General features: G+C 33.4%; 1 protein-coding gene across 1 annotated transcript; it reads left to right on the top strand.

The window, feature by feature from the left end:
- Positions 1–1,256: 1,256 nt before the first annotated feature.
- LOC133192006 (uncharacterized) lies at positions 1,257–5,547 on the top strand. Its single transcript, XM_061327826.1, has one exon. It carries the CDS (start codon positions 1,260–1,262, stop codon positions 5,235–5,237), a length of 3,978 nt encoding a protein of 1,325 aa, XP_061183810.1. The 5' UTR covers positions 1,257–1,259; the 3' UTR covers positions 5,238–5,547.
- The last annotated feature ends 10,317 nt before the right edge of the window (positions 5,548–15,864 follow it).

Raw genomic sequence — 15,864 nt, 5'->3', positions numbered from 1 at the left:
ATCAATAAAATACTTTTTCCTCTGAAGGAAGCCAACAAAGGAAATACAAATTTTTGACTTTCATGATTCATACACACTGAAATGAAGGACATGTTATATTTACAACAGGGTTGTTCCTAAGAATTGACATTGACATTAAACAAGTAGAAGGGGGTCTGGGGTTCCTCCCCTAACAGGGAGTCGAGGGGGAATAACAGAACAGCCGGGAGCTTACTTCATTATAGGTGGGGAAAATTCCCCCACCCCCCGGATCTTATGGATAATTCTAATACACACATATGATCTCCTATAGTTTGTGATTGGATATGACTTTTATCTACTGAACAATCAATAATTTGTTTATTTTCTATCCTTGAGTTTAAGGTAAGGGGATAGAAACACTAGCTAGCTAAAGATAATATATCCATTCACAAACCATGGAAGATTCTTTTTGTCACGTTTTTAACAAATTTTTATGGTGTTCTTCCCCTTTCATTTCCCATTATCAGTTTTACTCTGCATAACCATTGATAACAGTATCAAGAATATTACACTTTTATAACTATGTATTGTATTGTTTAAATGACATCCAAAGCTGTCGGAATAAGTGTGTGATATGAAAATATATCCAATAAGGGATAGCCATTGGATAAAGGGCTGGGGTGAGGGGATAAATGTGATGAATCAGTCTCTCTTTGGACTTTCATGTAATTTTTTCCAGGTATATAAATTATTTTAATGGGTCTATAGTCTTTATGAGTAGGTGCACTAAGATATTCTGATTCTGAAAACGAGCAATTACAGTGTAAAGTAACAATTGGTGATACATGTACATGTATGTCACATAAGTTTTAAAACATGTTTTCTTAATTTGTAGAGATTTATTTGAACTTCTGAAAATGAATAGAAATATGCAAAAACTTTTTTTAAAAAATGCCTGATACCAGTACATGTGTATTTGTCTTTTGCTGTATTTGTCAATTTGTCACAGTGGGTAATAACTGATGATGTAACTAATGTTTATCAGATCTTGAGCAAGTGAAAATGAAGTGTAGGGAGAAATTAGCCATAGAAACATGAAATAGTGAGGTAGAATTGGGATTTAGAAACAAATGCTATTTAAATATGAAAACAAACCCCTTAGATTTAATTTTTAATACAGTGGACTTTTATGAATAAATTTAAATTATAGTATATTCTCTATTTTCTGACAATCAAAAATGTATCAAATTTTATTTTATTTTTCAGGTTAAAATGGAAATGAGTTTTGATGAACTACAATGAGTGGCCAAACTGACAATTTTATAGGGGACCAGCCTGTTACGAGTCCCAGTGTCTCAGATGAAATCCTTTATGAACTTGGATATTCCATCAGTCCATCACAAGAGGAAAATGAGGGGGCTGATGAAGTGGCACCAAAGACTGTTGGGCAATCAGAATTGAATACAGATTTGACCAGCAATAGCCATAGTTTCAATTTAGTTCCAGAATTGCCCAAAGAGCTCGAGAATTCTCTTCAAAAAGTGGGGAGTGTTTTGACTGAAGAAGAAAAGAGATTTGAAGAAACTGACTTCCAAATTGGTATAGATTCTTCAGTTGTAACATATCCTGGTCATAAACTCAAGGACAAAAAATACCTGCAGAAAATTAAAAAGAGGAAAAGAAGAAAGAAGCGCACAACTTGTTCACCAACCAAGCTTGAGGCCATCTGCAGGGAGATGTCTGGACTAGTTGTGTCTGAAGATGATACATCAACCACTGAAACTTCCCCAGAGTCACTGAATTCAGAGGAAGGGGGGTTACAACAAGATATAACAAACAACAGAAATACGGAAGATCAAAATGATGAAAGTGAATTGATGCAGCAAAGCAGCTCAGAGGGGATGCAGGAAGGCCATGACAGCAACACTAATTTGGAGAATCATTGTAATGATTATAGTGAGCATAATGAAGATGGAGAACTCACTGCTGTTTCATCAAAGGAAAAACAGTTTGTAGATGTCAGAGAGCTTAGTCCAAATGAAGAAACAAGAGAAATTCAACCTAGTCCAACAGGTATCCCCCAGAAGTGTTCAAAATCAGACAAGGAAGATGACGTTACAAATTTTGCTGACATAACTGAAATGACAAGTACAGATGTCAATGGCTTCATTTTCAAGTCCCTTAGTAATGAGGACACCGAATTTGAAAGCACAGGAAAAGAAAGTAATGACAGCTCTGTTAAAGAACCGGTCAATTCTCAGCTCTCTTCTGATTTATCTGGAAATACCAATGTTTGCCAGGAGTTTTCTTATGAAGATTTATTTGGAAATATTAAGAAGTGTTCCATAAAAGTGAGAAGGCTAAGTGAGGAATCCATTGCTTTATACACAGGAGGGTCTCCGAAGAAACAAACATCTGTATGCGGAACATCTGAAGTGTCTTATGCCTCGTGCAGTAAACAACCCTTGTTTCTTGAACCACCTGTTCAGAGTGAACCCTTGTTTCATGAACCATCTGCTCAAAGTGCACAAAGTGAAAATGGTAAAGAGACAGTAGTGGGAAATGAAACAGAAGTCACAGAAACTTCATCGGGTAATCCAAAAGAAAATATCATTAACTTAAAGCCATTATTAGTGAGAGTGCGTCGTTTGAGTGGTGAGTCCATCGCAAGCTACACAGGTAGTGCGATGTCTCCACAGAAGGGGAAAAATAAAGACAATGAATTCAAAGTCCCAGAAAGTCCTTCCAAATTGAAATCCAATGAAAGAAGAAGATCAGAGAGGTTTACAAAAACTGAAAATCTATCACCAGAACGTAAAGCAAAAAAGCAGATGCCAAGTCCAAGTAAAAGTGTTAATTTGAAGGCCAAGGTAAAAGCAAGCAATTCAGCTACCAATCAATCTCAGAAACCAGAAAGTTCAAGGTCATTTAGAGGTGAAAAACTGGAGGAACAGAGGGATAACATAACTAGAAGTAAGAGGGGTAGAAGAAGTAGGCCTGGGTTGTTTGAAAGTATCAGTGAAATCAACTTCAAACATCATCTAAAATCACATACTGTAATGAAGAAGTTGGAAGAGAGGAGGAATGAAAATTTAGGACATTCTAAAAATTCACGTCTGTTAGAAAACTTAAGTGACATTTCTTGCAAAAACTTCCTTGAACAGATTAAGAAGTGTTCAGTGAGTCTTGAAAAAATTGTTGTAGATTCATCCTTGACAAAGATAAGAGAAAAGCCAAGGTCAGCTGATGACAAAAAAAGTTCAGACTTTGACAACTTTAAAGTACCCATGGAGCCCAAATTATACCTAGAACAAAAAAGATCTGGTAGGAGGACTAACACATCCACAATTAGTTTGTCTCCAGGATCAAGTTCAGAAAAGGGTTCAAGTCCCAGAGCTGTTCATAAACCAAATAGAAAGCCTATATCTTTGCAACGAGAAGCAGCCAGTGAAATAAACTATGGAACTAGGACATCTAGGTCACAGTCATGGCAAGAACAGTTCATTAAATCATTAGCAAACAAATCACCTTGTAAATCACCAAATGAATTCGAAATAGAAAACTTCAACAATGATGGATCACTGAAGAGAACCTCTCCTCGAGTGAGAAAATTGAGTGGAGTTTCAGCTGTAAATACCGAGATGAAAGACACTCAGAATAAAACCAAAAAGTCCAAAAAAAGTGAAAGAAGTCAACAAGAAAGTATGAAAGCAAGTCAGTCATCCCCCATAAAACTATGTAGTGTGAATATTCCAAGATTAAGTAGTAGTGAGATTGCAAGATACATGAACAAGAATGTTGGCATTTTTGATGACATAGTCAAAGAGCTGAAAAAAAGAACTGAAAAATCAATTACAGAGGAAGTAGTGAAGGAAAATGCTGCAAAGAACAGTTCTTCAGAGTTTCTAGTTCCAACTTTACCTGTCCGAAAAAGGAGGGGAAGTGGAGATACCATCTCCAGTTTGTCTAAATGGAGCACTAGGAGGCAGCCATTGAAGACCCCCAAACCAAACACAAGAAAAGCACCAAAAAAGAAATGGATAGATATGGAAAGTGTTGATAGTGAGTCGTCGGTGAGACCGTGTAGTGTAAAACTTATGAGACTTGATCCAGATTCTGTATCAAACTGTCCCCATGATTTGAATCAAACTGGTGACAGTATGCCAAATCAAATTGTTAATCCAGCTCTCAATGTGTCAAATGTTGACCAAGTGGTAGATGATGAACTGTACTGTTTGAGAAGATTTTTACAGGTACCAATAGTGCCTGAACCTGAACTTGATGTAACAGCAGTGTCTGAAAATATATCTGCTGGAAAACAGGAAAATCCGAAATTGAAGTCATGTTCAGTTGTGCTAAAAAGGATAACCAAGAAACAGAACTTAAAATCTGTGAATATCAAGAAAGTGATTGCCAAGCAACTTGCAGACAATGTAGCATTTTCTTCTGGAAGTGAATCAGATCATGATGAAGAAGAATCATGCATGGATATTGACAAACTTTTGTTCTCTCTAAAGGAGACCACTGCTGTAAACACTCATTTAGATGGACCAGCACAGGGAGACTTCCTATCCAATCAACCAGAAGTAGAAGCCATTGATAGGTCAACTAGCACACTAGAGAGCACTAATAATAGGAAAGAGGATGGTAACATTTCTGGGACAAACAACGTAGCAGATGAGGAAATAACTGATAACCTGTCATTACCTGGTAATGGAAATGAAGATGGAAAAAAAGATAATGGAATTGTTGACTGGAGTAGACTGAGAGCAGAGGGCAGTAGTGAAGACATAGTATCTACAAATGTCATTTCTGCTGAAGTCATCATGGCTGAAGACAAACCTGCTGAAAATATAGTCCAACCTTTAGACCAAGAAAATGTACCCCTGACTTTAGATGCAATATTTGAAGAAACTAAAAGGAAGTGTACAGAGAAATTGGTCAACAAGGATTTTGAAGTCAGTGTTGAAGTGCATAAAAACCTGACAGAAACTGTCAAACTGTCAGAAAAAAGAAAACCTGAGTCGGACATCTGGAGTGATAGTCTTCCAGATTTAGACTTGGATGATGTGAATCTGGAGAAAGCAAAAGCAATCCAGATGAAAAGTTTGTCAACTGCCAGTGTGTGTTCAACCAGTAACTCTTCTTTCAAGGAGGATGGTGGAAAGGAGAAGGATACAAGTGCAGATCTACACAAAGACTATTTTAATTTAGCAGATATGACAAAGAAATGTAGTGTAAGGTTAGAGAAAATCAGTGTGAAGCTCAAAGCATAGACAATAACTGCCATTTTGTTGTTAAAAAAATTATCATAGAAACAAGTTTTGTTATGTCATTTTTGATTGGTTGATTTTGTATTTTTGTTGACTGATTGGTATTTCCCAATCAAATGCATGATTGGGAATCTGTACATATGTTTACTTAGATGTACCAAGCATGAATTACCGCTCTTTCTTTTCACTTAGCACATCTGTGAAAAATCATATTTCAGTCATGATCATGAATATGCCATCTGTAGAGATGTTTTTGTGGTAAAATATGAATACCAAATATGTTAACATACAGTATTAGGTGTTTGTTTAAAATTTTGTATTTCCATTTTAAGATATTTTGTTAACACTTTAAAAATTTTCTTTTCTTTTTTTTCAATTTTTAAGGAAATTTTTATCTTAAAGAAAGGTTCAAAGATGAGGTTATCTAGTGAATACTCCATGTTATGTTTAAAGAAAATTATAATTTTCATGGAAATTTCCTAAATATGGAAAGGTTAATTTTGTATAAACTTTTGGAATGCAGAGTGCTTTACCATGATATTTATGAGATTGAATTGCCAGGACTTTTCAAATATAAAAAAAAAATTAAAAGTATAAAACTTCATTTTAGATTTTCTTCCAAATAACCTAAAACTTTTTGTTGTTCATATACATGAAAGAAATATGGTATACATTATATTTGTTTTCTATCATTTACCACTCTAAGATCCCCTGCTTTGGGCCAGATTCTTAATGTGATAATTAGTCTTCTCTAATTAATAAAAAAAAAATGAGTAAAGAATTGAAAGTTTATATTATTGATAAATGTTTGAATTTGCCATATCGTGATTGTTTACTGGTGAAAGGCAATGAATTTAAAATTATTTATGTGGTTGTTGGTCTAAACTTGATTTTCATTTGTTTTGATACCAGTTAACTGACTTTTAGTTTCATTTAGACGTGGAAAATTTCTTTCAAATGCTTTATTCACAGAAAAAAAAAATTTCCATTTTCCTAGCAAAAATTGCCATACTATTCATTCTTGTCGAAAGTTGGTTTTAGATAGATGAAGCTGCTAGTATATTTTTTCAAAGCTGCCAGTATATTTTTTCGAAGCTGTTGTTGCAGAATTGATGTGCAGCAGTATGTAGTGAAAGGTTGAAAATATTTTATGTGCATGAGGTTCATTATTTGAAATGAATGGATGATAAATTGTGCAAAAAGTCTTCATAGTATTGTTTGAATTTGCTTCTTATGCATTTTTGTGTGTACTTAATATAGAGCCATGTGATTTAATCATTTTTTAAATCAGTTTTTGATATTACCATAAAAATTCATAAATTTTGCATATGATTTGCAATAAATGCTAACTCTGAGTTGAAGCCCTCTTAAGAAAAGTTACATAAAAATCAAAATAGTTTGTTAATTAGTTTAAATGTAGCTTAGTCATTTCTGTTAACATGTTATCATCTGTTTTGTTTGTCTGCTTTTTTAGTTATTTTTGGTGCTTATGTTTTCAATATCATTGTGCCATTTTCATAGAGATTTTTTTTGTTATATATTTCAAATGTTATTTTAGTAGTTTTTTATAGCAAGAAATTGTTGAAATAAAAGCATTTAGCTTTATTTGAGGGTGATTCATGTTTTTTGTTCATTGTTTAAAGAATGCTAACCTCTGGTGTGTCCATGGGTCCATGTTTTTGCCCTGTTTACAGTTTGTTTTGTTTTTCCTGGATTTATATGAGATGATCACTAGTTGGTATCTTCACCTTTCATATTACTAGAAATGAGAATGGAAGAATGTGCTTAAGAAACACAAAATGAACACAAAACATTTAAGAAATTATTTTCATTTTTATAAGATCCAGTTTGTAATTGTTTAATCTTGGTCTCAAGATTTGGATTACCTCTCTTTCCAAAGAATCAGGTACAAATGTCAGCCTTCCACATTGATGTACGTGTATGATGTGCATTTTAGTTGCATTTTTGTTGTGAGAAATTGTTTTCGATTCATATTTTAATTTTTTATACCTTGAAGTTAGAAAGGAAATGGGATGTTGCTTAAGTCCAACAGTTTTGTTTGAATTACATCGATCTCCATCGTGAACTTTGACCTTGACAAAATTTTTTTACATGCTGTCAAACCTTCTTTAGTAATCTACTAGGTCTATTTTAAGTGACTTTCTGTCACAGGTAACTCAAAAAGATACCCCCCAGGTTATTTTGTTTTTTATTTACCTTTGTTTACTAAGCAAACCTTTGTATTATAAGACTTAGCAAAAATGGCTTGTTTCTTTCCATTCTTCTTAAACTGTATCAAACAACTTTTTGTGTACCCTTTTCTTAATTTCTTTATAAATAAGCCTTTCTCACACACATATCTGGAATATAAATGGTTTTTACTTCAAATCCTCTTCTGTTAAATTTAAGAATTTCAGTCAAGTATATATGTATAAATCTTTTTTTTACTGTATGCAAGTTAAATCTTTTTAAAGTTTGACTGTTTAAGAAAAAGAAAACATATATGTCATTGTAAAGGTCAAAGAGGAAGATGAACAGTCAGATAGGACTATTCAAGCTAACAATTTATCCAAGTTTCAAGATGCAATGTTTTTAGAAATATTAATTAGAGCTCAGAAAGGATTGTTGGTTTTGTTAGGAAATTCAGATTTTTACATTGTTCACTATTTTTACTCAGTATCTGTAATTGAAAGAGTAGAAAACTAAAATTGTTGTTATTAATAAGATAAATTCTTCTAGGTGTATTGGGTATTTATGCAAGTGTACAAATTATGTTGGTTATGCTTGGTTAACAGTTTTTCATATTTTTTTCACAAAAATGGTTCTTATAAGAAATATTCACTATCATAAATAGGACACTTGTCATATTTTGATTTCATCTCTTTGTTGTGAAAAAGCAGTCATTGTAGAATTTTTTGTGCTTTGTTGTGTGACAACATCTTTGATAAATTGTATTTAAATTTTCATTTTAAGAAATTTGTTTTTACTCATTAGAAATGTGTATTTGTTATTGCTAATTTTGATGAAAGTGTTGTAATTTGCTCATTCTATTAAGTAAAGTCTTTGTTATTAAGCAAGTAATGATTCTTCTTAAAGACTTTGGAGTATATATAAATAGAGATCTTAAGGTTATTTTTGTAAATACAAGTGTTCTTTTCAGGGGGAAAGTATACTGTATTTTGATTTTTAAGTTCTACTGGTAAAGACCAGATGAGCTTATGTGATGTTAAAGTGTCCATTGTCTGCCCCTCTGTGTGTAAACAATTTTTCCATTGCTACAGTAACTCCTCTTACAGTTTAACAAGTAAAACTTGGCATTCTATTAGATAAACCCAAAGAAATGAGAAATTCTTTACCAGTTTAGAGCTCACCTGAACTGAAAGTTCAAGTGAGGCCATTCCAAGTTTTTTCTCTGTTTAGTGTCCACCCTTCTTTCAAAAACTTACCTACTATTTGCAAAAAACACACAAGACAAAAAAATAAAACACAGACTTGATAGTCATAAAAGTGACGTCAGTTGAAGGATTTTACTTCATTAATCTATTTTTCTTGTAGAAAAATCTATTCTTCACCAAAATCAATGTATTAAATGCTTAAAATATAACTAATATGACAAATTGTAGACAAATATTTAGCGAAATTGAGAGAATTCAAAGATTTTGACCAGAATAATCAATTTCAGGACTGCTGATTTTGTTTGTTTTTTTCTAATATGAGGTGTCAAAAACCAAGGCACACACGGACGCTAAACATAGAAAAAAACTTGGAATGGCCTGAGCTTATATGATCACCTTTTGTCCATCATCTGGCTGTATGTTAACTTTTTTGCATTTTTGACTTCTTCTTTAGAATTACCAGACCAATTTCAACCAAACTTGCCACAAAGCATCCTTGGGTGAAGGGGATTCAGATTTATTCAATTGATGGTCACATTTTTTTTTCAGGTGGAGATAATCAAGAAAAAACTAAGATAGGGTAGAGTCATTTAAAAATATTTACTAGAACCACTGGGCCAAAAAGATGAAAGTAATGTATGTGAAAGCTACCTGACATAGTGTAGACTCAAGTATGTTCAAATCATGGGAAGTATGGGGCCACAACTGAGGATCAAAGTTTAAATCGGATTATACAATGTAAAGGGAAAAATCTGTGAAAATCTTCCTAAAAATAGCAAGGCTATGGTTAGTCATATTAATATGCATCCTCATATAGTGCACATTCAAGTTTGTTCAAGTAATGGTCCCTGGGGATGATGTGGGGTGACAATAGGAGTTCAGTGTTTTACATAGGCATATATAGGAAAAAATCTTTTTCAATAACAAAAACTTCTTAGGAATAGCATGGCCATGATTTATCATATTGACATGCAAGCATCATCAGATAGTTCAGATTTAAGTTTATATAAATCTTGGCTCCTGGGGAAAGGATTGGGGAACAGTAGGAGATCAAAGCTTTACATGTTAATATGTTGGGGAAAAACTTTTAAAAAAATCTTTTTCTCAAGAACACCAAGGCCATTATTTATCATTTTGATAGAAAAGCATCCTCATGTAGTGCAGATTCATTTTTCATATCACTATTCCTTGGGGTAGGGTTGGGTGACCATAGATGATCAAAATTTTACATGGAATTCTTTATTAATCTTCCCAAGAACAATGTGGATTCAAGTTTGGTTAAGTCAAGACTCCTTGGGGTTTGGGTGGCTCAACAAAATGGGATCAACATTTTTCATTCGTATTTAAAGGGAAACGTATCACAAAGAATAGGACCAAGGTGGATCATGTGAGCATTGTGGCCCATGGGCCTGTTTTATTTTTGTTGTTTTCTTTTTGTTTGCAAATAATATGATGGTAACTGAAAATAGAAGTTTCTGTGGAATTTCTCAAAAATCTGTCCCTCCTATGCATTTGGGGTTGGGGATTGGCATAGAAGGCTTCATCAAGACACATGCATAATTCTGAACATCGGTTTTTCAATGAACATTGTCTCCATAGTTTTTGAAAATAAAATAATTTGTGAAATTCTTTCAAAATGCTTATCCTTCTGAAGTTTAGGTTTGATTTCAATAAAACCTGGAACAAGTTGGAAATCATTAGGATACATAATACTGTTTAAAAAAACAATAAAAAGTGTTTCAAGTCCAGTTGCAACTTTTCCACATTTTTAGCACAAACCAGCAGAGCTACAGTCTCATCAGAAACTTTGGTTTCTTTTTTGGAGGGATGGAAAGGAGGTGGGGGGGGGGTAAGATTTGTCTTTGGAAGGGGGGTAAACTTAATCTGAAGTGTAACAGCTGTTGTGCTTGTGTTTGTTCACAATCATTTGTGATTCTTCATCAAAAAGTCTGGTGTTTTAGACAGTGAGTCTTTTCAAATGTGAGAAATTTGATCATTGTTAATATGATTATTTTTTTAAAAAGTGTTATTTTCAGTATTTTTTAATCAGATGTCATATATTAAATATCTTTTTAATTACATTTTGAACAAGACTTTAATTTTTTATTTTCCTTTAAATGTCTTAACTCATTATTCACACACCTTCAAAAGAAAGTTCAAGTTTTAGCCCAAGTGCCTTAAAACGTGCGTTCAAAATTTAAGCTTTTCGTTGGAACTTCTAAATTTGAAGTGGTCACAAAAATTCTAATCCAGTAAGGGTGCATTCTGTACATTCTGTAAAACTCGCTTTGGATGCTGTATCTAAGATATATTTACAACATGAGTGATCAAGAACCCTCAATACTCGGCATACTAAAGAGCTCTGATTCTATGGAATTTTTATTGAGTTAGAGTAATATGCCCTTATATCTAAAGTCTATACACATAAATGAATAAATTTTGCAAATAAACTCCGAAACGCTAGCACCAGAGTTCATGATTACTCCTCTAATAATAGACTAGATATAAGTTGATGTCCTTGAACTATATTCAGATATCATTCGCATAGTAATTATCATAAGTTAAATTAAGAGTTTACTTTTGCTTTCGATAAACAGTCGTGAAATTATGGAATTCCATATACGACAGCCAACTGCTTACTGCCAACTGCTCACTGCTTACTGCCAAATGCTAGCTGCTTACTGCCAACTGCCACACATATTTGAATAAATTTTCATATTTATATTGATATTTATGTGAATTTTCATAAAACCAGGCGCGGATCCAGGATTTTTTTTCCAGGAGGGGTCCACCCCAGTAAAAAAAAATCCAACCCAGAAATTTCTTGACAAGACAAAAACAAAAACGTAAACTCCTTTCCTAAACGTAAAAAACCTATTTCGTGGGGAGGGGGGTTGACTTCTTATGCTTCATATCTATGACTTTTCATACCAACTTAACACGGATCCGCATTTTTAAGGGGGGGGGGGTCACTTTTAGTTGGTATAGTATGTACATTAAATAACTCTACAAATTCCGAGGAGGGTCTGGACACCCCCCCCCCCTCTAGATCTGCGAATGTAAAACATAACTTATTTTGGAAAACAAAGAGATATAAGTCTTGAGAAAATTTTTCACTACAGAAATTAACGGAAAATGGAAATTTATTTTCAAAACATTTTCCCCCGCGATACAACAAACCCTTTTTTCAGTTTTTATTCATTCCAAAGGGGGGCACGTGTTTGAAGATTAAAAACAGGAAAATAGTCATTTTATTACCAATTTCAAATTAGATAACAAATAAAAAATGTACATTATCACTTTATCAATCTCATATGTTGAATTTTACATAAGTTAAACATACGGTGAGATTTAAGAGTCATTAATCCATTTTCATGAGTATTTAAAAATCTGGTGATATTTTCAGCCTGATTTCAATTTATAAAATTTTCTACCCCCTTATGAAAGGAGTTGTAAATAAGAGCAATTAACTTTTTGTCACTGGTTTTTAAAATTAATACTTAATACTAATGAACTCTTCTTTGCATTCAAACAAGTTTTTATGTTCAAATTGACATTTATTTTTAATTAAATGGATGGAAAATGTAGGCTGGAATCGAGAGTAAGTTCTTGCAATAATAACAAAATTTGGCGGATTCAGGAATTTTTAAACTGTAAAGGCGAGGAAGAAGTAAATGGGAAGAAGGAGTAATTTCTCTTAAAATCAAAATATTTAATTTCTGCATTTCGTTGCAGGCAAATGGTTTGGTAGCTTTTTTTTGACGCGGGAAAAAAAGGGGGAGGGGGTCACATACGACAAAAGAACAAACTTATAGAAGGGTCTTGAGTAACATTTGTTGGTATATGTATTCATACTAGAAATATTACTGAAAGTTATAATAGCAGAACTTTTGTCTAGTGTAAAATATCTGGTAATATCTTTCGGTGTTTCTTTTTACCCTAGGAAAAGTACCTATGTGTGGGAATTTTTATATGTGTCTTATGTAAATCGTTTTAATGGCTAATGTTAGATCTGTAAAAACATTGGTGGTGGTGGTGGGGGGGGGGGGGGCACTATATGTTCAACATATACTATACAGTAGTGCTCCCTCAATAAAGACGCCTGTGATTTTTTTTTATTCCTTGTCAAGGGAATTATGTTGGGTTGTGCCCCCCTCCCCCCCCCCCTCCCCCCAGCACTGAAATTGCTTTTCCTTGCCTGAGATCAACTGTTTTTACATAGAGTAAAAGGCCTTTATGATTTTTTATTAGTATTTCTGATATAAATGCATATACCAACAAATGTAACCCAAGATCCTACTAAAAGTTTGCCCCCCCCCCCCATTTTTTCTGACGTATACAAGCCTTTAATATCCCATCGGTCAAAAAATCCATTGTTTATTTGCCTGCAAGGAAATGTGGGAATTAGATTATTGTATATATTTAAGAGGGAATACTCTTTCCTCCTATTTATTCCTTCCTTGTCTTTTATGTTTAAAAAGTCCTGAATCCGCAAATGTTTGTTATTATCATAATCTATCATTATTATAATCTATCATGGGGTTTATTCAATTAAGCATGCATATTAAAGATATAAAAGATAACAAAACAGGCAATATCATCTATGAGCAGTGGCAGTTGGCAGTAAGCAGTTGGCTGTCGTATATGGAATTCCATATGAAATAGCAAAAAAAAAAAAAAAAAAAAAAATGAACAAATAAGTTGTGATCACTGATTTGAAAGCAAAATGTACATATCCATTTTGTCAGTCCCTGATCTTGGTATTGAAGAAAACTCTCAGAGTGTAATAGCATCGAACCCGATGCTAAAAAGAAAAATTAGTCGGCATATAATAACTACATGAAAATAATTTTTCAAAAAGTGTAATGTGAATGGAAGATTATTATCGATTTAGTATATTCACTTCTTTTATCCTTAATGGAAATGGAAGCACCATGGAAACAAGCCCGAAGTACAATATGTATATATATTCAACAGGTATAAAAAATAAATAAAGTTGCTTACATGTAAATTAATGAATATAATATTTGTTCAAAAATATGCATTAAAAGTTGTACACATACCTCAATTCTAAGATTTCACATTTTACTATTTTTTTAAAGGAATTTTCTGCATACAATATTGACAATAAGTATTTATTTAGATATTATACATAAGGTGTGAAACGAATTAACCTTTTACAACTGACGATAGATTTGGAACACACAAAAAAATGGAGAAAAAACTGGGGGGGGGGGGATATACCGGTATCTACTTCTGCTCCCACAATAACTGAAGGATTTTGAGCAAAGGATAATTTGAATTTTTTTTTCTTGCTTTCAGACTGTCATTAATTGTCAGTAAAAACTACTACTTAAAGATATATTGGAATTATTCTATCACCAGTGGAAAAATTCTATTTCCCGTGCCTGCGCGGGACTCATCTAATTGAATTGAAATCTACAGTCTAATTACTCAATTTGTAGGTAATGAAAGCATTCTCACCGATTGAATAGACCAGATAAATAAACTAACATTTTATTTGTATGTATTTTCCCCACTTAAGAAAACAACAGATTCAATAACATTTCATTCAGGTTCCTTTGGACCAAAAAAGTTACTGACAATGTATGCGATACGGACTTTCAATGTATAGACTCACTTTTTATTATGCCCCCGGATCGAAAGATCCCGGGGGTATATTGTTTTTGTCCTGTCTGTCTTTTTGTCTGTCTGTTGTCAACTTTAACCTTGCCCATAATTTTTGATTGGTTGGAGCTATGACTTTCATATTTCACATGTGTATTTCTTGTGACAAGACCTTTCTTTGGGTACCATCATATTTGACCTATTGAACTTGACCTTGGAGTTTGACCCACTTTTGCAAAATTTTATGAGACTTTAACCTTGGCCATAACTTCTGAACAGTTGGTGCTTGGGGTTTCAAACTTCACATTTGTATTATTTGTGACAAGGCCTTTCTTTGGATACCAAAAACTTTGACTTTTTGACCTTGACCTTGGAGTTTGACCTACTTTTGAAAAACTTTAACCTTGGCCATAACTTTTGAACAGTTGGTGCCTGGGGTTTCAAACTTCACATGTGTATTTTTTTGTGACAAGACCTTCCTCTGGATATCAACCTCTTTGACCTTTTGACCTTGACCTAGGAGTTTGACTTACTTTTGAAAAACTTTAACCTTGGCCATAACATTTGAACGGTTAGAGCTAGGGCTTTCATACTTTACATATGTAATCCTTGTGACAATACCTTCCTTTGGATACCAACCACTTTGACCTTTTGACCTTGACCTAGGAGTTTGACCTACTTTTGAAAAACTTTAACCTTGGCCATAACTTTTGAATGGTTGATGTTAGGGCTTTCATACTTCACATATGTAATCCTTGTGACATCACCTTCCTTTGAATACCAACCACTTTGACCCTTTGACCTTGACATAGGAGTTTGACCTACTTTCGAAAAACTTTAACCTTGGCCATTACTTTTGAATGGTTGCAGCTAGGGCTTTCATACTTCACATGTGTAATCCTTGTGACAAGACCTTCCTTTGGATACCAACAACTTTGACCTTGATGGTTTACTTAGTTTTAAAAAACTTTAACCTTCGCCATAACTTTTGAACAGTTGCACTAGGGCTTTCAAATTTAACATTTTTTATCTTTTGGCCTGGATTTTGACTTGCATTTGAGAAACTTTAACCTTCGCCATAAGCTGCAATACGGGGGCATCAGTGTTTCATAAACACATCTTGTTAAAATTTTAAACAGATGTATTTGTGTGAGTGTTTGGTTTCAATGATTATTCAACCGCTGTTTTAGGAAGTAGAATATAATGCAATGTATTTTAGAAGAGATTTTAACTACATGTATTTCATGGAACTTGACCCAAGGCCAGGTAGGTATTCAAAATATTTTTCAATTATATTTAAAACCACCATGTTAGGTCCATCTTTATGCTGTAATATTTTCTCCCTTGTATTTACGCAAACTTACCATACTTGAGGAAGTACGGAAGCCTATAAGTGCCACATAATTTTTTTAAGTTGGAAATTCCAACTTTAAAGTTGGTAATTCCAACTTTTATCTGACTTTTCCAGCTTTAAAGCTGGTAATTTTAACGTTAATCTTGGCTTTTCCAACTTTTTCGGGCTTCATTCGTTTTATTCGTATACTTTGTAGTTAACTGGGTTCGTGTTGCTGTTTTGTAATTACAGAGGAAACAATTTTTTTTATATA

The sequence above is a fragment of the Saccostrea echinata genome, unplaced genomic scaffold, assembly GCF_033153115.1.
Source record: "Saccostrea echinata isolate AGI-Se365-2 ecotype Australia unplaced genomic scaffold, CSIRO_AGI_Sech_v1 ptg000025l, whole genome shotgun sequence".
In the NCBI taxonomy this organism is placed as follows: Eukaryota; Metazoa; Mollusca; class Bivalvia; order Ostreida; family Ostreidae; genus Saccostrea; species Saccostrea echinata.
This window is presented reverse-complemented; position numbering and strand designations above follow the sequence as displayed.